Below are 27,439 nucleotides of genomic sequence, written 5' to 3'. Positions count from 1 at the left end.
GGTCTTCCTCAAAAGCTCATGCCCATTGACTCAAATAGAGGTTTTTCAGAGAATAAAGGCTTCTTTTTCCTCAAACTACTAGCAAGCTTCCTATAGGATGAACAGTTAGAAATCCTCCACAACTGCACAACTTAGCTGTTTTGCTACCAAAACATCTAGAAATGTACCTCTTTCTCATAACTGCCAACCGCATTAGTTTTACTTAGCTCTGCTATAGCCATTAGATGAACATCTCAAACACTCCCTAGCATGTCACACAGTCACAGAATAACAGGTTGGAAGGGACCTCATCTAGCCTGACCACCCGCTCAAAGCAAGTCCAGTTAGAGCAGTTACACAGGACCAAGTCCTTTTGGGATCTCACTTTCTCTGAGGAAGGAGATGCCACAGCCTCTCTTGGCAATCTTTTCCCACCTGCTTGATCACCCCCATGGGTATTTATTATACCCACAGGTATTATATCTAAGCAGATTTTCGCATGTACCAACACGTGCCTGTTGCCTCTAGTCCTATCACTGGGCACCTCTAAAACAGCCTGGCTCTGTCTTCTCTGTATTCTCCCATCAGGTACCTGAAGACAGCAATAAGATGCCCCTGAGCCTTTTCTTCATAAGGTTGAACAAATCATATTCTAGCAGCCTCCCCTCATCCATCATATGCTCCAGCTGCCAAACCCTCTTGGTAGCCCTGGCTAGACTTGCTGTAGCCCTAGAAAATCCTGTTCTTTGGAGATTTCCAACTGTGAGGGGAAAAAATAATGCTGTTATGGTGTATATTTATCTAAATGAGACCAAGCATATTAAATTAGCTCTTAAATTAAATTAGGAGTAGTAATAACAGAAAAATCTGATATCTTTTCACATTTAGAAGTTTGAACACAGTCAGAGATACACCTAAAAATATGTTACAGATTTATTAAGAAATCGTTCAAGAAGTAAGCACTCACATTTCATGCAGTTTGAAGGGAACCTAGTTTTCTCACCAGAAGCAAGATCTAAATGATTAAAAGCAGGTATATGGCATATATATGTATAAACATGGTGCAGCTTTATGCCACATACCTGCTTCTAGTCATTTCAGGCCTCAAATTTTGGATTATCAAATCACTTATAATGTCCTAGTATAGCACATCAAAATTTTAGCTAGAATGGTAACAAGCTATGTGAAAAATAATCTACTTATGCTCTACCTGGAACATATTCTGTGCTGACTCAAGTTGACTTTTTGAGCAAGACAGACTCTTCAGCAGACGTCCAGTTTTACTATCTTAATCTTAGCTAGATACAGTTTACATCTGCCAAAACAAGTACTGAGTTAGTAGGAAACAAAGTAATTCACAAACAGAAGTACTGTTTGTACACTCTCAAGTGAAATTCAAGGAATATGCTTTTGATGATATCTTGGAGTAAAGGACAACTTATGCAAAAGGGATTTAAGGAAAGGAAACCAACAGAAGCTTTATGACGTGGTGAAAAAATATGGATTAAATGTATCAGAGCTGTTGCTAAGAGGAACTGACAGAGCCGCTGAGATAGCTCAATGACCTGATTAAGACAGTAGCAAGAAACCATGTTCTCTGTTCACCTCTACAAGATTTTATCATAAATAATTTTATTAACTTGATCTATCGAGACTCCCTCCTTAAAATATATCTCAGATTACCATGTAGGTAATCCTGCGGAATATACATAGATAGCACTAAGTCTCATTACTTTTATGAAATTGAAAAGAATAACATCCATAGGTGTGTAGGCTGAAATTGAAACACTAAAAAACATTGAATTACGTATTATTTAATTATTGTAGTGCAAGAAAAAATACCTGAAATGTTCGTGTCTCCAGAAAATTTCAGATTGTTATAAAAGGTCATCATTAAAGTGTGGAAACCTCTTACACTGACTGCTGGACATATAATAATCTCTCTTACTCAATGGCCAGCATTTTCATTTACCCATTCACTCCCTATAAATTCTTTAAAATCCCTGAACTTTTGGAGCAACTTCTTTATTAGCTTATATTCTCAACAACCTTAAATTGAAACCCTCTATTAAACTCACAAACAGGCCTTTATATACCTTCTTCTTAATATAACTTCTTACAAGTTGAACAAGTTTTCTAGTTTCTATTCATTCCTATAACACATAAAATGAAGTATTTTAAAAACATGTTCCTTTAAGAACACTTACAGCCTGATGTTCTAACAGCGATATCCTTCTTTCATTTCACTCTCAAGTAAATATCACAGAATACAGTTCGTCTTAATGAATTATTGTTAAATAGAGTATTACTTTTATAGGGGAGCTGCAGCGGTTTGGGATGTCTGTATGTGACAATGTGGTATTCTTTGCTGTTGTGTAAATCGCGGCGCTGGGAAGAACAGCGGCAGAGCAGACTGGTTCTTGCATCAGAGCTGCTGAGACCCAGAGCCTGGTGTCTGAGCGTAAGCCAGCCTTTGCTGGATGTTCAGTCGTGACTTTTAACTGAAGCAGCCAAGGCACATGCGAGCTCTGACGACTGCTGTGAGAGCAGTAGCCCCTAGCAGAGGACTGGGGTCAGTGATGGGAGCAATTATTCCAAAGCACTGCAGAAGGCTTGCTGAGGCTTGTATTTTAGCTCCCACAAACAGTTAATTTTTTCATATAAGAAAGGATTCATATCTGCAACCAAGTTTTTCTCATTCTGTCTATCATAGCCATTTACCCTACTATCAAAATCCCATGCTGATGTACATTTTATTGCAATAGCTCAGCCTCAGTGTTCTATATAGCAACAAATATGCATTGGCTAGGTCTGTCAAATATCTTTCCTCAGCTTCTTCCTTTCTGCCTTTTGTGGCCAGCTCTTTCTCATAGGTTTTCTTTTGTACAGTCTTTTCCTTCTCTCTGTGTTTCTAAATAGTACAATATCTTCCAACTGTTTTACTGGTCTTCACTTGTCCTGTAATTTCTCTCACATGCATCTAGTCCATGACACTGCATTTCATTTGCTTGAATACCATGAATAGGACAGGAGCTTGACAGCCCAGCATGAACTATGATTCCTTAGCCCTATCCTCTCGTTTTGCTTTTTTTTCTCAAAACGCTACTTCACATTTCTCTGTTTGCATCATACGCCACCAAAGAAGAAAAGAATGCAGATTTTAGTGTTTGAAGGTTCAACATCCCATCAGCAGAGTTTAGGAAAATAAAAAGAAAAAATCACAGCACAGACAGAGAAAAGGAAGTTAACGTGGGAAGGTCTGAAGAGGAGTCATAAGAAGATGTGCTGGAGAGGGGTACCCTCCTTTAGTTCTGAATCCTGGTTTACTGACTCTGCATTACAGCTTTTTTTATTTCTGCACACTGCTTACTGTTGTATAGACCATCAGTAGCAAACCATGGAGAATATGATATAAGAAAAAAATCCAGTTCATTTCATTATTTTCAATTTGCATGTGAAAACATCCTGTGTACGTTATTTCAGAACACACGGGGAAGAGTTCACACAGCCCTGCCTGTTCACGAATGTATGGGAATGAATATATAGCATCTATTAAATTTGCTGAAAACATGTTACATTGTACACTATCAAAAGAAAGGTGTTTTCTAAAAAAATAATCATACTTGTTTCACTGTCCGTGAGAAATTAAGAGCAGGATGGCAGAGTGTGTTTACACAGGCACTTAGCCAGGAAACAGTGTGTTTTCCACAGATACAGTCATTCAGGGAGCACATCTCTGATTTTCATGAGCTCCCTCCCTCTGTTCTCATACCCCTGTAATTATATCGAGAAATCTATCTGTAGGTAAGAAAATACATACAGTTCTGCACGATGTATTCGAATGCTGCCTCTTTCCTTTAGGTAAGTGCTACCACACTGAGGCCATTTGTAGGAATTTTACACAGCAAGATAAACAAATGCAACCCCCTTAAGGAAACACATGAACTGCAGGATAGTTTCACAGTGAATCGTTACCAAAATCTGCGTAAGAAGACTGTAAAAGAATGCTCTATAAATCTTCTGTGCAATGCAGCATTGCTTATTAGCAGGCTTGGTGGAAAACCTCGTGAGATAGAAAGTCTTGTCACTTTATTTTTATGTGCTTTCCTGCATCTTAAGTTGCAGCTTAGGATCCCTCAGGATCATGTGAGGCTAGGTTATATATTAGAGAGCTGTGCTATAGTGCTGTGAGTGTGTAAGCCTAGCAGCTGGGTAGTGTTATGGTTGCTGCTTTCCTGTGCTAAGCTGATTTACTTGTTTAAGGTCTGACCTCATCATCCTGTCAGTATGGATTCCCACCTATACAGTTAGTAGCAGCTTAGCATCGGCTTGAAGAGCTTGCAGTATATTAATCAGAAGAGAGAGGGAGAGAGCTACCGGTATTTGTTCTTTTGTTGTCTTTTCTTAAGAAGAGGAGTTGAAACACAAGAGATAACAAAGAATCCATTTCCTTTCTAAAAGAATAGGCTTTTGTCTTTTTTTTTTTTTTTTTTTTTTTTTTCCCTGAAAAATATGTCAGTATCTGGAAAGAAAGAGTTTGATGTGAAGCAGATCCTGAGGCTCCGCTGGAGGTGGTTCAGTCACCCCTCGCAAGGCTCCACAGGCACGGGGGGCTGCCATCAGCAGGAAGGATATGAGCACAGAGGGACACCGGTTCAGAACAGGTTGAAGAACCACTCTCGGGACAGAAATGGGCTGAAGAAAAACAGCAGTCCTGTCCACCACAATATACTGGCACCCGTGCCAGGTCCAACCCCAGTGCACCACCGATCTATTCAAACCTGGCATCAACAAAATCTCATAGAACAGCTTCGATCAAATGAGGATATTCCCAAAACAAGCACAGAGGAAAACTGTGTCAAAGAAGATTCAAGTAAAACCCCACAGGAGTTGCAGATGATCACAGAAGAAAATTCAGATGAATCTGCAGAGAGGTAGGAGTTTTAAAGTCTGCACTTAGAAAGCCATACTTCTATCCAAGTTATTCCCTAAAACTGTCTTTGTTTTTAACCAGAATTCCTTACTGAATTAGTCTCACTTCATATATGTGCACACCCACACTCAAAGGAATAGGAACACGTTCACATTAAAAAAAAGAACAGGAACGTTGTCATGAAATTTTGATCTTTGCTTAAGATACATCATTCCATAACTATTCCATAAAAATAAAATCTGCCAGTTTGTCAAATTTTCTCTATTACAGTTTACAGCATATTAATTTTTTTGTCTTCATTTATTATCTTTAAGTGCAATGAAAAAATGAGCCTTCTGAAATATTGTCCTCATTCTGACTTTATCAATGGGTGCAACTTTGACAAATGGGAACTGCTGGAGGTGCACAGTCTGTGTGGTTGCCATCGATCTGTCAAATTTCTCACTGCTGTTTTTTATTGCCTTCTTGACAAGTATAATTAACCTTGAACTAAGTGGAAAGGAAGCATCATTACTTGCTTTTTTTAAAGGTTTATTTGAAATCACATTACTTTCACAGCTTAATATACTAAGACAAATACTTTCTGCAGGGTCAGGTGAAAAAACACTACAGCTATGAGACCTTAAAGGTATAAGCACAAAGGAAGAGCTATTTTTAAGATGTTAATACAGGGAAGAAAATATTAATACCAGTTATTTGATTAGAGCATGCCTTTTAATTTTTTATGGGGTTGTTTTTCAAAATTGATGTCAGCATGATTAGTTTATACAGCAACAATTTTACCCCACCTTTACCCCACCTTGGACTCAAATTATGCATTTATAACATGATTATTTGCACCATTTAATGAGATTACCATCACTCTTTGGCAATTATTTACATTTCTTACATTGTATTTAAATACAAATCTATCTTACTTGAAGTTATAGTTTCTCTCAGTAAAACCAAAGTTGACAGTTTGTGTATTTTTAGCAGAGTTATTATTTTTCACATTTTACAGCTGCTGTAGGGAACATCTGCAGACTGAACAGAAAAAAAATGCATTCCAAATTGTCATTTTGAAGACAGTACTAGTAGTCAATATGTACTGCATAAAATCATTACAGAATAAAATCAGTACAGTAGGAATGTGGTAGTTCTGTATGTTTACTAGTGTACTAGTTTGTAATACTGTGTATTACACTGTGATGTGTAGGAAGCATACTCTTAGTATAACATTTGGAATGATTACAAATCTCCTAGGAGGGGGGAAGAAAAAGTAATTTTAGGCACACCTTAGAAGGAAAATCAATTTAATTTGAAGAAAAATAAGGAACACCGAATAATCAAAGTAAGATTTTATGCCAGGTGAAGAAGGTAAAAAAAATATAATCAATTCAGTTTGGAAGTTATAAGCCACTGTCTTCTAAAATAAGATGTGACATTTTCTCCAGCTATATATAAACTTTCTGCTAAGACCTCATGAAGTTTTGTGCCTTCATATTCATTCAAATTTAAGTTCTTCTCTTGAGCTGTTTAAGTTTGCAGCTTTTAGAAAAGTTTTAGGAATTTATATATCTTATAAATTATTATTATATTCAAGTAAGTGTATTTTCTGTAAAGTTATCAGTAAAAGCTTTTTATGCATGTTGTAGGCTAAAACCTATCTTAACATACACCTTAAAAGGCTGAATTTGTAAGAAATTGTTTAGAAAGTGAATCCTGACTATGAGTTTCTCTAAAATTTTATTTCAAGACAATAAAGTCAATCATTAAAAACAGCTTAACATAGCTCAAATTTCTTAAATATATACCAACAGAAATCATTAAATAAACCACTATTCTCTTCCCCTATAGCATCCAGCATAGGCCACACACAAATTAATATGCGAATTGATTGGGTAGAAATGAAATACTGAGAAGAACAAATAAAGAGAAGTAGCCTTATATCTATATCTACCTATATCTAGTTGCTGGATATATTTTCATCTCTTCAGAACAACGCCTCATCTTATGCCTTTGAAATCACCCCTTTAAATCATTTTGGGCCTCCTTTTTCTTTAGAAGTTCCAAATAGTCACTATCAGTTGTAATCAATGAGATCTGCTAGTAATTAACACATCTGAAAAATCAGGCATTTGCAGGATCCCGAGTCCCTCTTCCTACACTATTAAAGCCACTGCATAAGGAACTATACAATATTTGCAGCCATATGCTCTTTCCCATTCATACCTGAGGACACCAAAGACAATCTCATACAAATTTGCCTTTTATTCCATAAAAGGAATCGTATCTTCAGAGTGGTTTTCTCTAATCCAGCAGGTTTACCTCTGCCTGTAGAAGTCCCATTTGTAGCTGGACTCTAAAGCAGGACACTGCTACATCTCACTTGGCCATTGAAAATAGTAGAAAAGGACAGAAAATGAGGCCAATACCTCAATCTTGAGCAGACTATGAAAGCAATTTCTACTAGCAGCTTAATTCTTCCTATGAAAAAGCTTTGGAAACATGAAATCAATATTCTCAGTTTCTTCAGAAAAACTTGAGTTGTCTCTCTCTAGAAACCTCAGGACTTAATGCTTTCAGTGATACAGGTATAGCACTCTGGGGACTGATGAAATAAGGCTTGTTTATTGAGGAGGAAAGGTAAATAAGAAAGTTCCAAACAGTTCCATTTTGAATATACTATCATCAATACACTTGCTTCTGCTTTCTTCAATAATTTTTGGTAATCCTGTACCCAAATTAAATAGCACAAGACCTAAAGAAACCTTTCTGACCTACAGGCTTGTTCCTGAATGATATCACATGGCAAATGACGGACAAAGTAAATGAGGGCTTCAGTGACCAAAACTCATTAGTTTTGTAGTAACAGTAGCCAGTTAAGATGTGACCAACCAATAAATGCTAGGTGCATAACAGATAAATAAATTGCTTATTGGCACAAGGTTAAGTAAAGCCTCCCAGCATGCCTGGGGACTGTCTAATCCAGTGTTTCTAAGGGAACATACTCAACAGGTATCAAACAATCTTCTAGAAGCATCTAAAATGATGGGCCTTGACCTGTTATAAGACCCTTATGGAAGTTGCATCTATAGTTCTGAAAAAAGCTGAACAGTGGACAATACACATTTAATTGACATAGTCTGATTATCACCAATCTGCTCCTTGAAAGAGGATTGGGACTTTTCACAGGTGAAAAACAGAGAAACTAGCTAAAATGTGAATAGATACCAAGATATTTTGTTCATTTGTACACTGTATTTCCCACTATAAAATATTACGGTATTGCTGGGATGGTCAGAAAGCTAAACCTACAAAGTATGGCTGTGCAAACAAAGGGCAAAAACCTTCAAAGATTTTAGTCTTGGCTTAAAGTAGGAGTTTACGTGAGCTCTGAAAGAATGCATGGTAAATAAACTGTGAATTCATCTGGTTTCAGAAAGCATAGTTGTGGATTTTTGTGCACTTTAGCTAGCTGATGTTCATCTCTGATCTACTCTAACTGCCTGGAATCTTTTGAGGTTCAGGTTCCTCCATCAGGGAGACCTTGAAACAAAAACTTGGAAGATTTGATTGCTAGATTTTGTTTGAGAGTCGACAAAAACTTTGCTCTTGTGTGCAACACGTGAACATACGCTTGTGCACACACAAACTGAAAAAGCACTGATACCTCCAAATAAGAAGAATCCATGATATTGAATTACCTTGATTACTTCACTTGATAAAGTTTGGACTCACAGGCATGACTGTATTAACCTTTCAATATAAGCATTATGCCTAGTATTTATTAATATTATGCTACATTGCCACATCAATTTATGTATGATTGCTAGGAGATATATTATGATGCTATAAGTATACTATTGAAGACCATGTGTGCTGGTAAAGTACGTGTGTACCTCTTCTTCTAGTTGCCCAAAGGCAGTTAGATTTCAACAATGAATGCACGATCCATTCATCATTTTTCTCTCATGCATTTTTTCTAATTATATGGCTGAAAAAATGCTGACAAACTCTAGTTTGGTTGAAAAACCTGAGTTTTGCTAAAGATACATTCTTTCTAATTTCCCATATGAGACAAAATATACTTCTAATTAATTTTAATAGAATCTTTTGATGTCATAATCCAAGCAGTCAGTACTAATGTACATGGAAACAGATATTTGGGAGGATTATCCTCCTGATTGAGGAAATGTATTTTCTGTAGTGACTATTTATGATGTTTGGTTATTTTGATACTTCATCTTAAGACATGAAAACTCATCTAATTGGCCTTTCTTTTTTTGTCAGCCACATGGAAATAGCTAACAGACCATTTCCATTACTGTCTCTGACATATACATATATGAACACATACATGTACATGACTATTTCAGATGTTATCCCCTATATGAGGGTATTTCTCCTGGAGTTCTATTTTTATTTCCAGTAGTGGCTAAGAGCCTTGGCTCACATTCCAGTGTGAAATAAAGGTACCACAAGATAAAAATATCCCTTTAATTGTTGCATTATCCCAGAAAATATTGGACAGGTAGAAATGAATAAATCAGTGGGCAGTGCCTGACTGCATTTTCTTGCACACACGATGCCATTTTTTTGGTTAGCTAATGTGGCACAGACCAAGGACACATGCTGTCATGTTTTCTTCTGCTGAACACTTTTCTGGGGAGAGCCATTACACTACACATTCATCATGTCCTCTGAAGTTTGTAACAGATACTCACTGAAATGATGTCTGCTTATTTTCCAAGAAAGAAAACAGGCGATAATTTTCCTGGTGAAAATGGAACATAGAATTATTCTAGAAACCACTGGTCAAACCAGACTGAGAGGGTTTTTTACATTAAAAGTACAGTTCTGGGTATCCAAATAAGCAGAGTCCTCCCACTTATTCATAAGAATGACTGATAATGAATGACAATGCCTCTAGTAAAGGGAAGGACTGCAACATGTCCTTTGCAGAGATGATGATAAAGCATTGCATTCAGAGTAGTACATCATGACACTATTTTCCCCTCATGAGTAAGAATTCAGTTTTGTGAACCATCTCTGATGCCAAGGGTAAAAGCTTAGAAATGACTATTCCTAATCTCACATAGCAGCAGCCTTTATTTTTAAATGAAAACATAAGAAGTGCTCCAATTTTATTGTCACTGAACTTCCAACATTTTGGAAAAAAAGCTTTCAAAAATCTTAACTTTAACAAATAAAAGGTTTGCAAACATAATAAAGAATACTGGGCATCTAGTCAGATGGCATGTCAATCCTTCTATGACAAAGTTGGATCAACTATATTTAGGTGCTTCCTTGGTTATCTGAAGCACAACTTAAGCTCATTATTTCCTTGATCTTTCCCCCATGGATATAGATAGCATATTTTCCCCTTTTTCTTGTTTCCACACTATTTTTCTTTACAGCATTTGTTTATATATTTGAAAATTACTATAAGTCTGAAAAGCTGCAATTCTTGCAGAAGAATCTTTTTTCAGAAGTCCTACGCTAGACAACTGTGATAATTTTCACTGCTCTCCTGACTTCCTCAGCTTGTCTGTCTGCACTTGCAGTACTGTGGTCAGATCTGGATACGTTCTGGTTAAAACCTGACAATTCTAGTGTAGAGGGCAGGATTACTTACATGTCATTCTGACTAAAAATCTGTTTGAATATCCTGCTCAGTGGGTTTTTTGTCAACAACATGGTGCTATTGCTCATGCCTGGCTTGTGATTCACATGAAACTCCTGACCCTGTACCAAAGACCTGTTCCCTAACCATCTGTACATTTTTGCAGTTATTTGTTCCTAAATATAGTATTTTGCACAAATAAATTCCATCTCATGTTTATCAGATAAAGTCTCCGAATTTCTGAGTTAATATTCAGTTCTGATCCTATTTAATGTGTCCAATTTACTGATTTAATATTCAATTCTGATCCTATGCTCCAATATACTTGCAGATCTTCTCAGCTTGGCATGATCTTCAATTGTAGTAAAGTTCCTACCAAAGCTTTCCCTTTATTTCCTCCTTCGTCCAGGTAATTTAGAAAATTTAGGAAAAGTCATAGTGGAACTTCAGTGGAAAGTTCCTTAGGAACCCAGTTTGATTTAGCTTCCCATTTATCAGTGAACCATTGATAATTACTTTAAAAGTATGATTTCAAACCAGTTTTGCACCTGTTCTATAATGGTTTACTCCAAACAGTACTTCTGGTTGAACCTAGTACTATCTGATATGAGACAGTGTCAAATAATATTCTCATGTCCAAAATATAAATGACAACTACTTCTTTTCTGTTCTCCATAATGCCTTCTACAACCTATTCATGAAGGACTTCAGTTTATTTTGACATGTTATTCTTGACAAGTTTTTGCTGACCATTAGTTTTCTCTTTTATTTCTAAGTGCTTAGAAATAATAATGAAATTACTTTTACACTGCAGAATTTGGCAAGAACAAAGAGCTAGGAAAATAAATTATCTTTCTGTCTTGCGGGGAATTTTGTGATTTCTTTAATACTTATAACAATTTAATAGATACTTCAGCAGTGTATTTTAAAAAGATGATTTTATGCCAGCCTGCTATGGAAAACCAAAGTGCTTTATTGCTACCTCAGGGACAAGCAAAAACTAATTGTCTTCTAATGATGACCTTTAACTAAAGGTCAAAATATGAATTTGAAACTGGAGACATTTGAAATGGGTTATTTAAGATATTGTAGTTCATCTCCTCTCAGAAGTAGAGATCTCCACGGCTCACATGGCCTTTCAATGCTTCAGCGCAGTGGAAGAGCAGTTTGCAGCAGGGGAGTGAGGCTGACATTGTAGGCAACGATGGTTGATGAACACCCCATTGGTGTCATTGAGATGCTGCATCCGCTAGTGCCAGAGATTACTTTAGTTTTACTTATGAACTCAACAATGGCTCAGGTAGCACATGAGATAATTAGTGACATTAAGCTGAATTTTAGTAACATTTTATGGAAATTCACTCACAACTAGTTGAAAAATGATAGGTGAGAGTAACCAAGAAAATTTTCCTTTGATATCTAAGGTTTTCTAAGTGTAGAAAATTTGTGAAGTTATAGTAAGTGTCATCTGATGCAGGATTAAAATCTAAAAGGAGAATTACCTTTTTCCCAGAAGCTGATAATTCACAAGGAGGGATAGGACTTTTTAGCCAACATGCGAACATAATGAACAGTAACCAATGAAGTCATTTTGACTAAACAAATCCTGTTGCCTCATACAAGAGGTCTTGGTACAGACATTAGAATCAATATGTCTCAAAGGCATCCTGAGCAGATTTTATTCCTACTTTCTCCTTCTATTATGATACCTTATGAGGAACTTGAAAAGACAAAATGTATGTGAAATTAAAGTGGTTTGAAACAATTATTAAAAAATAAAAGAAGTAGGTTTGTATTTTGAAATTAATTTTATATTTAGCCTGTGGAAGGAGTGAATATTTATGCAAAAGACTTTTTTTTCATAGCTACATAAATAGAATCATAGAATAATTTAAGCTGAAAAGGACCTCTGGATGTCATCAAGTCCCCCCACGCCCCACCAAGAAGGCTATGATGAGAAATAATATGACTTACTAAAAATACACACTATTTTACAGGCTTACTCTTAACATGCTTAGCTTTCAAAGATGAATTATTACAGGCAAGGGAAAAAAAAAACATTTAATAGTAATTTAAGAATCTAGGACAATTCTATTCATTTCAAAACAATTTCTTTATGATTCAATTATCTTCTCATTTCCACTCCATACAGCTTGCTCTCAGCAAAGACAGCTGTTAAATTACTTTTTAAAGAGTTATTACTGTTCTTAAAATCACTTCTTAATGTCTCCAGAAAAAGTTAAGGAGATGATTAAACACATGCAATCAATGCAGAGCAGTTTTTACAGACATACTGAGCATATGCAATGGTAAGATCAACAGGAAATCGTATGGTTGTTGAAGCATTCTTGGAAAAGGGGGAGAGAGTTTGCTTGGTTTGAAAGATAAAGCTAGGCAGCATTCTGAAAGAAATGAACAATTTATTTTCACCGTTGTTTTGTGGCTGAATTGTTCACCTTGAACTATTTGAAATACCATAATGAGGAACATTACTAAAATCTTTCACATTTAAAGAAATGAAGGGATTTGTTTGTTATAGACAAACAGCTAAGTTAGCCCAATATATACCAATTTAGTTTAGCTCCTTTCATTCTGCTAGAATAAAATAATGATACTACATTTAAAGAATAACTATATCAGGTGATAAGATAAAGAATATGGCTTGTGTATGGCATACTTGTAGGTATGCAGGCTAAATGAATACAAAAATGCAGCTGAAGTACTGTTGGGATTCACTGAAAGAACTTAAGGTAAGTGTAGGAAATAAACTTCAAAAAAATCTCTAACACAAAGCTATAACAAAATTTCCTCCTCTGTGAAATCAGACTCCACCTCAGTGATTCTACCATGGGATACACTGACACGAGAACTTCCCACACAGCTCTGACAGAAAACCTTCTCCCAGTCCACCCCCTTCCCTCCTTTTCTAAGCAAATCCTTAATAGTCAAAACTCAATTCGAAGCTAATTAAAATAGGTAGAACAAAAACTTAGAGCCTGGCTCTTTGCAACAATTCTGGCCGTCCAATAATTATTAGCATAAAACATCTTTCACTTAATTTGAGTAAATATTTCCATTTCCATACCGTAAGTCAGGATAGTTCACTAAAAGTCTGTCTGCTGCTCTCAGGTAACAAGGATAACTAAAAGTATTTAAAAGAACACCCTACCTTATAGCCATTGCTTCATTTGAGGTTGAAATACATGATATGGTATCTAAGTGACTACAGTTTAAAAATGTTTTGTCAGGAAATAGGCACTGTATTCTCATGCTGTGTTCTACAGTTGCACGAGGCTGCCTTATTTAGAAATGTAACAGCCCATGAAGAGTACATGATTAAAAGTTTGCTTCATTGTTTTCTCAGCTAAAACCCATTTAGGCTAAACAAACATATTTATTGGAAAAGAAAGCAATGTCTGATACCTCGTTCTTTCTTCAGTTGACAGTCTTTGGACAAGAATCTAAATATCTTACCTGTATATTAACATTTCATTTAATCAAATTCAAGCTCTCTCAGCCAGCTTCTAACTTTTTTAAATGTATGAACTTATGACTAGTTGTATTAGGATCTGAAAATCAATATCTGTGGGTTATGTCTCAGATTTGTTTCTTGCTTCTTATATAAACTCAGAGAAATCACTTAGCCTCTTGGTATTACGATTTACACATGTTAAAGATAGCATTTGATACCTATTTTCCTAGGAACACAATAAGAACGGATCAGTGTTTTCAAACATCAGAATTTGCCTGCAAACTGCTACTAAAATGCAAAGTGGAATGCATGTACATTATGGCTGATGCATTATACTATATAGTTGCACAGTTTATCTTCTCATGATAATAATAACACAAAAAAATCAAAGTCCACTACTTTAACTAGAAGTTTCCTGTTACAATAAGCAGTAGAGACTACCACTATATTTACAATAAAATGTTTTAAACAGCAAACAGAAGGAATACATTTGAAAAAGTGGACAGCCACGGTCACCATTTGCTATGCTTCAGTTTACCTGAAATTAGAAGTCAAGAGGAAGGGAGGTATTCTTGCAAGAAATGAGCATTTTCAAAGCCTGCTCATTTTAATAGAAGTTGAGAAAATGAAGAACCTTTTGAACTGGGCAAATATACCTTGATTTAAATGGAAATTGTGAGCAAACCACTAAGAAATCCTAGGAGTTGGAGAAAAGCTATTTTAAGCTATTACATATGGTTTGCGTTGCTAGGGAAACCGCTTTTACAGTGTTCATTTAGCACAGATGCTCAGGAAAGCTCTGTGTCTCCATGTCATACCATTTCAGAATGCTTCAGAATGTGAGGAAACAGAGATGCACATATACACACACGCAGACATAAATATCTCTGTAATTTTATCTTAGTCAAGTTCTGTGTATTTGGCGGAAGTTAGTTCTTTCCATTTCTGCCATGACCATGATGATAAATCAAAAGCTTTGTAATTTAAACCCTCTGTTTCCAGCCTGAGGATAGTTGTTCAAATATTACGTTCAGTTTTGATCCATTTGGGTTCATGTTTTAGATAGCCATCTATTTAGAGCAAAAGATTTGCCTTTGCCGTATATGTAGTGAAAATGCAAGGGGAAAGACCAGCTCTGGTGACACCATTTCTGGCTCACCCTTTTGACCCTAGGGCAGACGTGACTTGCCAAAACATATCATATAACATGCTCCATGCAGGCTTTACTGCCACAGTGCTCTGTGTTCTCCCTTTACGTCTTTAGTGCCCAGGTAGGTGACAGCCTGGAAGGCAGCTGCAGTCTGCCGTGCTCAGAGACGTACCTGCCTGTCTGCTGGGTGGGCACGAGAGCCCAAACCCTGAGCACGAAAACGTGTGCTGCCTTTTCTTTTCTTTGTCGGAGAGCAACAGCTCTATAAATTTAGAAAACATAGGATTTGAATTATTGAGAAAAATTACTTTTTCAAAATTTGCTATATATCAGTCTCTTAGATTTAAGAGATCTTGTTTATAATTTGGGAATGGCATATTATTACTGTATGCCATTATCCACGCTTGGTGCACTCTTGGATCCCACTACAAAGCGAATGCATTCTCACTGTCTATCCAAGTAAGGTACTTCAAAATTGCATTAAAACAATTCATGAATTCAGGTATGTGAATTGTAAGCTCTGTGCAGGATGGACCTGCAAACACGTGCGAAATCACATTTTGGGGACATGTCTACCTGCAGCCACATAATAGGTATATAACCAGTCTTACCGACTATGCTGCAAGCTCAGGAAGCAGCTTTTAGGAGTTTTATTATTGGACCATATGGTAATCCAGGAACCAGTATTTTGAGTACTAAACTTCTAAGGTCTTGAAGTTTTACTTACGATTTAACAATGATTTGTAGTTTGAACCCTCCTCAACAAAATAATAATAAAAAAAGAAACAGAAAAAGTTTTTTTAAGAAAACGTTTTTTAGAAAGCTAACAATTAAGCCCATCTATGAATGTACTATTGAAGGCACCCCATAATGTGCTATTAAAGGCACTTGACTTTTATTTACTCAATAAACCCCAAAGATACTTGCTAATGAAAAAGAGAATAAAGACATACTCTGAACAAAAAAATTGGTGTTCTACAGTTTGAAATTATGTTTATAATGGATATATATTGATCTAACCAAACATTAATAACTGTAGAACTCGAACTTGCCACTATTGCCTATTTGTTAACTATACTGTTACTCACATATCAGAGGGTAATGTAAGAAAAAGAAAGAGTGAGTAGGTTAGAGATTTGTAGGGTCTTTGCACTACCAAAATAGGTTTAGACTAGGTAGGAAAGAGGCAGAAATTTGCTACAAAGTAATTTAATTGGAGTAATGAAAACCATCAGTTATTTTGGATATCACAACTACAGCTTTCTGCAGAAAATTCTCTATTTTGTCCAATACATTGGAGAATTTTGTGCTTTTCTGGGTCATGAAGTATAATTCAAAACATATGTAAACACTGAACTATGACTATATCAAGAGTTTTAAACCAAACATACATAAATATCTTTTAGAACAATGCTTTGTAAAAAGCATTTAAAGGTTAAAATGCTTGTTCTGAGTCATGATTTTCATGACTGTCTCACAGAGGACATTCACAGAAGATTGCCTCCAGTCTATCTGGCTGGTCACTCAGTTTACAGAAAGCTACATGTAAAGCCAGAAATTCCCTCCTATACCATTACTCCCCCCCCCCCCCCCCCCCCCCCCATGCTAGTACAGTGGCTTCAGATGGACTTTTGCTCTTTCTGTCTGAGATGCTTGACCTAGTAAAATCATCCAGCAGTACAGCCAACTCAGTCTCTTGATATATCTTGTCATAGCGGATTTACAAGCAGTGTAAGAGAGCTTACTGGGAAGTTACAGCATTGTGATCATGCAGGAGCCAGACTGTTCAATCAGAACACAATGAAGCAGTGAGAAAAGCACAAAAAGGAACAAGGTTGTAAGTCAGGACTAATTTTTTGTCTTAATTTGTTTTTTTCATTCACTTAAAGGATCCTAAATTAATCCATAAAAGAAATTTAGAGTGGCTTGGTGTTACAAGATGCCAATAAAATTGCTCAGCATGAAGCTCCCATGGGATGCCACAAACCAGTAGAGCTCATATGTGCCTCTTAACTTCCTCATTTAGTATGTAGCTCAATTACTAGTTAGCTGTTTAAAGTTTTCTTACACTTTTTCACTTAGTGTTACAGTGAATTTGAACTTGAACTTAACACAGTTAGTAAAAGAACAAAGTCAGGACTGGAGGGACAGTTTGGTCTGTTAAGTGGAGCAATAAAGCTCTGATACGTTTACTAGCAAGCTACTGAGCTTTAATTCTTCATCTGGAATTATTTCCTTATATGTTTTAAACACTACATCAGGTTGATAGCTCATCTTTGAATTTTCACAAGTTGTTTTCTTTAAAGTCTCTACAGTTCCTAAAACATCCTTTGTTGTTCCCCATATGTCAAGCCATTAAGTGAAAAGGCTGTTATTTCATTTTTACTGGCTAATGCTGTGACATTTCATAAATCAATTGATGGTGAAACCCACAATTTTTTACCTTTTCTAATAAGTAGCTTTCAGTCATAACCATATTTTAAAATAATTTTGGAGAATAACATAGCTGAAATGTGAAATTTCTGATTTCTAGACTCCTAACTTTCTCATCTGTTACTTTTTTATTCTATAAACTGTTGCTGAGGTCTTTTCAGTTTTCCTATACCCCAAATACTCTCTCTCAAATGCAAAACCAATTGCTAACGTAGATTATTTGGAGGAAAGACTTGTAATATATTAAGGTGATCTCTACACTCCTGGCAAGATAGAAAGGTAAGACCCCAGTAGTAACACAAATATAGTTTCAGCTTTGCCTGTTCTATTTAATACATCAAATTTCACATTGAATTTGGAGGGAACATCATTTTTATCAATAAAGAGGTGTTCAGCAGACAGTGTCTAGCAAAAGGTGAGCAGGAAAGGCTGACCTACCCTTGAAGTATTTGATTAGCTCTCATTTGATCCTCTCACTGGTGGAAACACAGTTCTGTAGGAACACAGTAGAATGTATGTTATGGTACTGCACAAAGATTAAACAACTAATAGCAGTTTTCTACAGTCATAAGAGAAAAGTGTGTGAGAAACTGAGCAACTTCCCAAAAGAGAAGCTAGATCATAATAATTACCAGAAAGGGGAGCATCAATGCTTTCACAACAACCTTAAAACATTTGGATGGTAACAGATAAGTGTTTACATTAATCTACTTAAAGCATTTTTACTCTCCAATTGAAAGCCTTATTAAGTATATTATTACTTCTTTCCAGTTTTTTAAATTACCAGGAGTCATAGGCTCATAAGATCACAGGATAATTTGGGTTGGAAGGGATCTCAGGAGGTCTCTAGCCCCATCCCTGCTCAAAGCAGGGTGAGCTGTGAGATCAGCACAGGTTGCTCTGTGTTTATCCAGTCTGGTCTTGAAAACCTCTAAGGATGGAGACTACATGACCTGGTGAACAGTCTTAAGGCATATCTTGTAGCATATTTTACTTGAAACAATATAGATTGCAAGCAACCTAAATAATCAATTCCTTCTTCAGGAGGCAGAAAGCAAATCTAAGGAAAGATTTGTTTTTTCTATGAAAATTAGATATGATAGCATATTATCACATGCTTCATTTAGTTATTGTTATATTACAACCTCAACAAAAGTTATAATACATATTTTATTGAATAAATGTGATAAAATTGCTCTGTTATTTTTTTGTAAGATCACATTATAATGTTATTTTGCCTCCCTCCAGCCTAGAATGGTGAATAGTACAGGCACTCCAGGAAGAAATCCGTCATAATACTATAAGCAATATTTTTCACAATTCCTATCAGTTCCACTTTTACTTTTCAGCCTTTTTTAATTTTTCTTTTGATTTCATATACTACTTTTATTTAGGTTTCATGTTTTTATTCCAATTCAACTACAGCAAACTGACGTTGACACAGACCCTGGTTTGTTGGAGCAGTCAGTTATCACTATTATCTGCCAGGATAAATGCGAAGTCACAACGGCATCAAGAGTACAGGTTTTCTCAAGACATGTTGTCAGAAATAGTGTTAAATACTCTTGATACTGTCAAATAAAAGTAGACCTAATACCCTATCTGTAAAGGTTGTACAATTCTCTTTCTATCTTACAAAGATGCTAGGGACTCCTGTCTAGAGGTTTCCTCAATAAGCAATTATTTTAAGTTGCTGTCTCAAACCCCTACTTTTCTGAGCAAGCATACTAGATGTTCAGTGGACATTAATTTCTGACATTAGAAAAAATGCATATAATAATGAATACTAAGATATTTCTCAGATATTAAATAAGTGAAAGTCAGTGACCAGGGCTAAGAGCAGGAGATAAAGCACAATAGTCTACATAACTTGTAACATTAACAATTCCTTCCAGTATATGTGGAAGGGTATTCAGAGTATGCTGGTTTTATTGTACTGACTTGAAAGAAAATCCACTCAATTGAGCCAGATATGAATACAGCAGGTTATTTTAATACCTTTCCAGACCTAGGTTTGAGCTATGTTTTCTGACACAGAAAACCAGAAGATAACAAATAGCTGGAGAATACTTTGTTATCAGGATATCTGTACCCATGAACGCATAGAAATACTTGGCTATAACAGAAGGAAACACTCTCAGGGTATAATTACACAATTAAGAAATGGGGGGAATTAGCCACAGATAAAATTATGTAGCTAGCAAAACCTTATAGAATAGAAAGCTTCAGACTATCTCTCAAGTCTGCTTTCTACCTGAGAGGCTCACCATACCTTTATAGACATTGTCTCTCACTCTTTTCTAATAAATCTGTAATTATGACAGGGCACGCTGGCTATATAAGTTAAAAATCACACTTTTTTTTCCTATTGCATTAGTGTTTAGCCTTGAATGAGGTATCCAGCAGATCTGCTGAATCAGTTGAGGAGAAATTTTGGAAGAAACCTGTAGTTTTTTACATGACTGGGGAAGTATCGTGTATAGTGAAGTGAAATTTAAAGTGGTGCCTTCAGCTGAAGTGGGGATTATCACATCTTCCCATTTAAGTGAAACACAAGTCTTGTTATTGCTTAGTTAAAATCTAAACAGATGAAAGTAGAAAAGAAAAAGATGCAAAAAATGAACTGGTCATGGCAAGCTCAAGAATAGAGTCCCTTTGCATTTGATGAAGTACAAAAAAAGAAGGGAGAAGCATGTATTAAGGTGTTATGGTAGTGGTCTGAGTTTTCATAAATCAAGACATCTTAAATCTCACAGCAGTATCCATATCTGATTAGCTGCAAAGCTCAAAATGATAGGGCCAAGGATAGTTGCTATTGAGACTGTTACTCTCTGGCTTTTCAAAATTGTGTTCACTGGAGATGGAACCACTTCACATTCATATTTTTTCTTATACTTGTATCTCCTAATATCTGTTTTGTTCCACCTTTGCCAACAACAGTGGAAGGGGATAGCATAAAGCAGGTCTTCTTCCCCACAATCTCTCCCATCAGGAGTTTTTCTGAAAGGTGCTTAATGACATAAGAAACATGGACTTAATTAGTTTCATCTGGCAATAGTTATGGTTGGATTTAAAACATTTTTTTTTTGTAGTTGGCTTGTATTTTGTTTTGTACGTCTTCTAAATAAAAATGCCACAAGCTCATGTCCAGCATTTAGTCATTACTTTTCATTTTGTACATTTTGACAGCTTGAGATAGTGCCATATCATGCCTTCTGGTCACGTCATTTTTTTGTTCTTTAGAAAGAGGCTATTAAATTATCTAACAATATTATCAACTAGCGGCTATTAAATTATCTAACAATATTATCAACTAGCTACAAGAAAGTTGAGCAAGAAGTAGTCAGCCACACTGAACTTCTCCTTCATGACTTTTAATTTCCCTCCAACATAATTGTGTAACAGAAGCATTAGATTAGACATTGTGCATTGCAGTGATGTCTGCAAAATGCTTCTTGTACAGTTGGAGTCTGTGTTAATCAAGAAAATGAAATATTTCTCATAGTTTAGATTATATCACGTCTTGCATTGTAAATGTCAATGTACGATGACTTAGTATTGATTTTCTCATTTGTCTTAGGAAAAATGAATGTTAATTAAAATATAATGTTGTTTAAAAATGAGTTATACAGCAACATCCACCATGCCAGACATGCAATATTACCATGCAGGGAAATACTTCCTTCTTCTGCAAGAAATGGCTAAATGGCTAAATTAATGGTTAAGCATGCTGGTTCAGAGAAAAGGATAGGCTTTTGGTTGCTATAGTAAATCATGGCTACAGGTCCTAATCATCACTAGTATAAATAACATCATGGCTAGCCTCTTCAGTTTCTATGAAGTTGCTGCTTCCTACATCAGCATTTAACCTAGTATTTTCTAATCAAACTTTTAAGTTAGTTCAAAAACATCTATTGATATGAGTGCATGGAAATTGATTTTATTACTGATGAACCATAGTTACAGAGCAAGATTCAATTTTCATAATTCAGTTTTTGTAGTTTCCTTATCCTTATATGGCATTTGCTTAACCTTGTGTAGTTTTCAAGGTAGTTATAAAGGAATGGCATGCAGACTTTACATCTGATTAATTCTAAACTAATTTTCAGCAGTTGGAATCTCAACATACCTACTTTGAAACTTTCTATCTATGAATAGTAAGATGTTAGATTTTATATACATGCAAACAAAAAGTAGAAAGTGAACACAAGCATTGTTTATGATTTGAGAAAAAAGGCACCTGGGTATTTGAGATAAGTAGCCCCCACTACATTTGGCATTATCAGAACAAAGGTGAATTTTAAGATGGTAATATACATACTCCTATCTTTTTATCTGAAACATTTCACTTAGTTATAATTCTCTATTACATAATGTAAATGAATACAGTGTTAATTCTCCTGGAGTATAACGTTCTTGAATGGTGATTTAGGATGGCATTATTTTAAATGAATTCTCTGAGACACTCACTTCATCATTGAATATAGACGTATATCTATTATAATAAAACACTCATGGACGTACAGGCAGTTTGCTCTCCAGACTGATTAGATATTGCTAGAGCTCCAATTTTTAAGAAAGTAGCTCACGCTATGGAAATAAGTGTTAAGTCATGCCATTATAAACTTTATAGTAAAATTTCACATTCAGATTAGTCTGAATCAGGAAGGGAATCATTATTTAAATTGAAAACTCCTACTATATTACAAATTTTAACACTGGCAGGTCACTGTGATAAAGTCCCGTTATACTGTGTAATCCAATGGCCATCACATATCAGAAGAAAGTTTTGCTAATTTTTGCTCCTACAGTCCTTCTAGTGAATTGAACAACTTAAACTGGCTCACTAGAAACCTCTTTGTTCAGCCTACGAATATTGCACTTTGGGCAGCTACCTCGGAGCTGGGGATCTTGCTCCCAGTGGAGCTGCACGATGACCCCGAGGCCTTTTGGGAAGGCAGTGTGGGGCGCTGCACGCAAAGCCCCTGAGGCCAATAAGACTTGCTCCACGGCCTTTCCCAACCTATCGTTCTGACTTATGAGAAGTGGAGGCCAGCTGACTCCTAATTTTAATGTCACTTGAAATTTGTGAATGGGTCTGCAATAAATTGCTGAGCAATTTTCAAAACTCAGCCCCAGAACTCAGGAACAAAATCCCATAGATGGTGACTCTTGAGTAGGCATTTATATAACAGTGAAATTTTAAAATGTTTGTCTTCAGCGGATAAACAAAAACGATTTGCATAGTAGTATAGTGAGACCAAAGAAGATCTGGACCAGATCTTACTGTGCTTTTACACAATAATAGATTACAGAAACTACTTTCTATGTGCATAGGAATATCCCATTTCTTAATTATCTGTATAAAGCAAATTGTGAGCATAGAACTCTACTGTAGACACAAAATGCCAATAAAGGAATGCATGAAGCTTTCAACAAACTGTTTTCCCAGTAGCAGAAGATCAACAACTGAGGGAGTACAGATGCTAATAAGAACAATCTGCACTGCAGTGAGCCTGAAAAATAATTTTAAATTAACCTCCTCTGTTAAAAAAATAAATACACAATTTCGAAAGGAAAACAGCTTCCTGGGAAGAGTGTTTGGATCTACCCCTCTTTGTAACATGAAATCATGATGTGGCCACAGCTGACATAAAGCATAAAGGGCTGTACGGTGCCCCGGGGCTCTGCGGTTTGGTTGCAGCCTCTATTTTCCAGTGGAATTACCCCACCAAATACATGCTTTCTATTCATAGGAGAATTCAAAATATCATAACCCAAATTCATCCTGATATGAATCATAATGGCATTCATCTGTATATTATCATGTCTGGGGGGAAGAACAAAACTCAAAACAGCTATAGTACTTTCAGTGATACGTTGAAGCTCCTGTGTTTAATGATGTGCACACTTATACTTGTAATCCCAAATGGAGAGTTATTTTAACTAATGCCAACTGAGAAAAGTGGCAGGTTTATGCTAACACTAGCAATAAAAAATCATTAAACCAGGCAGTTTCAAGAGCTCCAAGTTCTAAAGGAATTGTCAGTATGAACTTTCAATTTAGATAGGGTAGAAGTCAGCAGTCTCTCCATTAACTTAAATAGTTATATATTTCAATTGCTTATTGCTTTGCTACATCTTTTTCTGTCATTGTTACTACCTCATGTTAATGTTACTACCTCAGCAGTCATCAACATATAGTACAATTTTCCATACTCTTTTGGATCCAAGTTTTTTACCCATACCCTAAAAACTTCAACAAAGTCTTTAACTCTTATATTTACAAATAATAAATAATAAAGAGGGCAATTGCCCTAGAAAATTTAAGGCAGAGATTGGGACAGTTACTGGTGTGGTATATTTATATCAGCAAGCAGTTAGTACACGTGCATCGACTTTATCATTATTATTTTACCTTTGTTCAGAAATGGCTTTCTAACTGAAATATTTTTCTTATTTCTCAGCCAACTGATGTGGTTTATCTCTAACAGATGCTACGGTCCTATGATTTCGTGTTGAAAACCAGCATCTCTCAATCTCCAACCCCCCGACATTGCCCAACAGAGGGTCAGGGCTCAAACAGCTGCATAGGAGAGAGTCTGCCCATGGGGGGGTTGACTGCGGTTTTCTTGAATAAGCAGAAACAAATGAAAGAAAGAAAAATGATGAGTTGCATTGTAAATATTGCTGCACAAACAAACCAAATTGATGAAGTTGCAGTTTTGTCTCAAGCCTTGTCACTGCTAAAGCACACACAGTGCACCACAGAGCTGAAGTCACATTGGTGCTTTCAGCTATGATAAAGTCCTTAGGATGCCTAATGTCTCTAACTGGTATCCAGTTTGCTGCTGATGGCTGGTATGATTTACAGTGTGGAGGTAAGGTGATCCAAAATCAAAGTCTGTGAGTGACACTTATAACTGAACTGTTACTTAATTAAACTGAATTTCACAAATATTATAGCAGGTTAAATAGGTACATTCGACAAATATCCAAAAGAGAAGTAGTCACCATAACAATATAAATAACAGCTTTATTAAGAACAACAAAATTAAAATACTGCTTTTCATCACCTGGTTTTCATGCAGTATCATGCTTCTAAGCTTCCTTATCAGGTTTGCTTTCTGGTTTTTGGCCATAGGCACACTTAATGAGGCCCTTTAAGAACATACTGAATTTTAAAAAGGACATGGCAAATAAATGGCATTTATGTTTTATCATGTTCCAATTAAATAATGAGGAAAATTGAATTTATCCTTTATATACTGATTAATGAAGAGTGCTGTGCTGATTAATGAAGAGTACTTTATGAAGACAGAAAGTAATTTTAACATAATTTAGAAATTTAAAGAATTGTAGGCCTGGAATGAATCACAAAACTCATCACATCGATTGTCCCAGCCAAAGAAAGCATGAAATTTTACCTCCACAACATCATCTTTGAGTCACAGCTTGTTTGGGGTCCAGTATAATCTAGCTGTTACCTCAACTGTCATTTCTTAGCCTGTGCTTCATTCAGGTAATTACTCATACGCAAGTGTGATCAGGTCTTTGAAAAGTAAAAATTTGCCTAAAGTTCAATGACAAGGACAAAGGTGGCTCTCTGAATTTAAACTCTATTCCCAAAAAGTTTGTGACTTGCTATCATATATTGATATAACAATTAAACCCCACTTCTATCATAGGCTTATCTGTAATAAAAATATGGAGCAGCATCAGAGGCAGATTTTGCCTGGAATGCATTCTGAACATCGTCTGCCTTTGAAAGTGAATCCCTGCTAAATTTCAAGTGTAGCTACACCAGTTATTCATATCTCTTGTATTTGTTACACTTAAAACATGTCATCCTAGCTCAATTTTGAAAACGTCATGTGAAATAGTGTCAGAAGTCATCCAAAAGTCAAGATGACTTCTGACAACTAATGTTTTTCTCCCAGTAAGCTTTGTTATCTTGTCAAAAAAAAAAAAAAAAGTTGTTATGACATGATTTGTTCTGAACAGCCATGCTGGCTGGTATTTATCTCCTTGTTATCATCAAGACGCTTAATGCTTTTTGATTATTTCTTCAATTTTTCAGTTTATATTGTCTGTTTCAAAATTTCATGTTTCTTCTTTTTAAAAATGGTACCATATTTTCACTATCCTTCACAAATCCTTACAGAAAAACCCTGAAATTATTTCACTTGGCTCTCTACCTAAGATTAAATTCATGGAGCTCAGCTACTTTGGAATCATTCAAATATAGATTTATCTCTGCTCTCTCTAGGATAATCTGTGTTCTTAAACCATTATTACTAATGCTAATGGTGTTAGCACAACTCAGCATCCTAGCGAACACTAACCCAAAGATGACTTCAAGCTGTTTGGGTTTCTGATTCTTCATAACAGTTCACTGATAATTTTGGAAGTAGTAGAAAACTAATTCCTTGGTCATTATAGGGCTAATGCACTTTTGAAAACTTCTATTATTCAATATTCAGATTTTGTTTGTCCAAACTTGTACACATTTTATAGACGACAAATATTTCTCCACCTTCTACGTTCTTCCTTTCTGAGTAGGTTCACGTGAACCTTGAGTTCTCTTAATGTGCTGTTCTCGACACATTAACCCATACCACATAGAACAAGATATGACAGGTAGACATATTCATACTAGCACATTTACAGCTAGCTTGCCTATCTCCGTCTTACAGTCCAGAGCATCCCCTATTATAATTCAACATAAAAGCATCAGACTCAAGGATATTTTCACTGACTTCCTTTAAGATACTTTAATCTCTGCCTTCTTTAGTTTGCTGATCCCCAGTACTATATTCTGAAGGTCAATATTTGAGTTCTCTGCAGTGACAGTTGTACACTAAGGAAAGTATAGAAATATTTTATCTTGTATATCTTATATATAGATATATTATATAAGATATAAATATTTACCTTTGAATTTAATTTTTCGCTTCCATAATATACTATAGCTACCATTTTTAATCAGCTGCTGAAGATAAACTAGCAATTATAATAATAACATTATTAAAGTTAATGGAGCACTTTTTTTGCTTCCAGTATTTTTTAGTCTTGGAAGACCTCTGTCTTTGAAATAATTAATTATGTTAGTGGTATTTCTGCTGTCGTTAAAGGTCACTCTACAAAACATGTGAAAAAAGTACCCAGGACCCAAGGAAATTATTAGACCTTAAGTCCCTTTGTAAATATTTGCAGCTTACAAAAGTTTGCTCTACCCACAAATACATACACACTATGTGAAATTATTTATTTCAGGAAACTAGCACTGTGCATTTGCAATAGAGATTGTTGAGTATTATTTTAGTTGATTTCTGCAAACATCAAGGGTAAGTGCAGTGTAATATATATTAAAAACAGTACTTAGAGTGGATACAATGAATCTGAAAAATATTTTTGAAAAAATAATTTTCTGAAATATGTTAAACAAAGCTTAAGAGGTAAAGAGCAAAAGAAGGATGTTACAGAGTATGAATTTGGCATCAAGTAGCTGATGCAAAACTAATGAGCATATAATCCAATTTTGCAGCTTCTTCATTTTCAATGAAGCATTGAAGGAAAACAAATAAAAAAGTATAGTCATTAAACTCACTGAGACAAATTAATTTTTGTAAGCTGTAAAGTACAAAGGATACACATTATAGGTGAACTTGATTTGCCCCTTTTTCTTTAAAAAAAACCCCACAAAATAAAATGTATTTGAAATTGTAATAAAGAGTTTCAAAAGAAAGCTAGACAGTTTATTGCACTATTTGGTATATCTTAATGTGTTTGCAATTAGTAGTATAATCTGAGATTGCCCAGACACAAACACACGTGCACATACAGTGCACACGCGCAGTGCATCCG

General features: G+C 35.7%; 1 protein-coding gene across 1 annotated transcript in view; it reads left to right on the top strand.

Annotated features, from left to right (window-relative positions):
• The first annotated feature begins 4,170 nt into the window (after positions 1–4,170).
• Positions 4,171–27,439, top strand: part of KLHL4 (kelch like family member 4) — a 45,701-nt gene continuing 22,432 nt past the window's right edge. Inside the window, exon 1 of the mRNA XM_075054589.1 lies at positions 4,171–4,913. Coding sequence (XP_074910690.1) covers positions 4,492–4,913 — 422 coding nt within the window. The 5' untranslated portion in view covers positions 4,171–4,491. The remainder of the gene's footprint in view (positions 4,914–27,439) is intronic.

The sequence above is a fragment of the Buteo buteo genome, chromosome 22 (genome assembly GCF_964188355.1).
Source record: "Buteo buteo chromosome 22, bButBut1.hap1.1, whole genome shotgun sequence".
NCBI classification, from domain to species: Eukaryota; Metazoa; Chordata; class Aves; order Accipitriformes; family Accipitridae; genus Buteo; species Buteo buteo.
The sequence above is the reverse complement of the archived record's forward strand: the minus strand, read 5'-3'. Positions and strand labels throughout refer to the sequence as shown.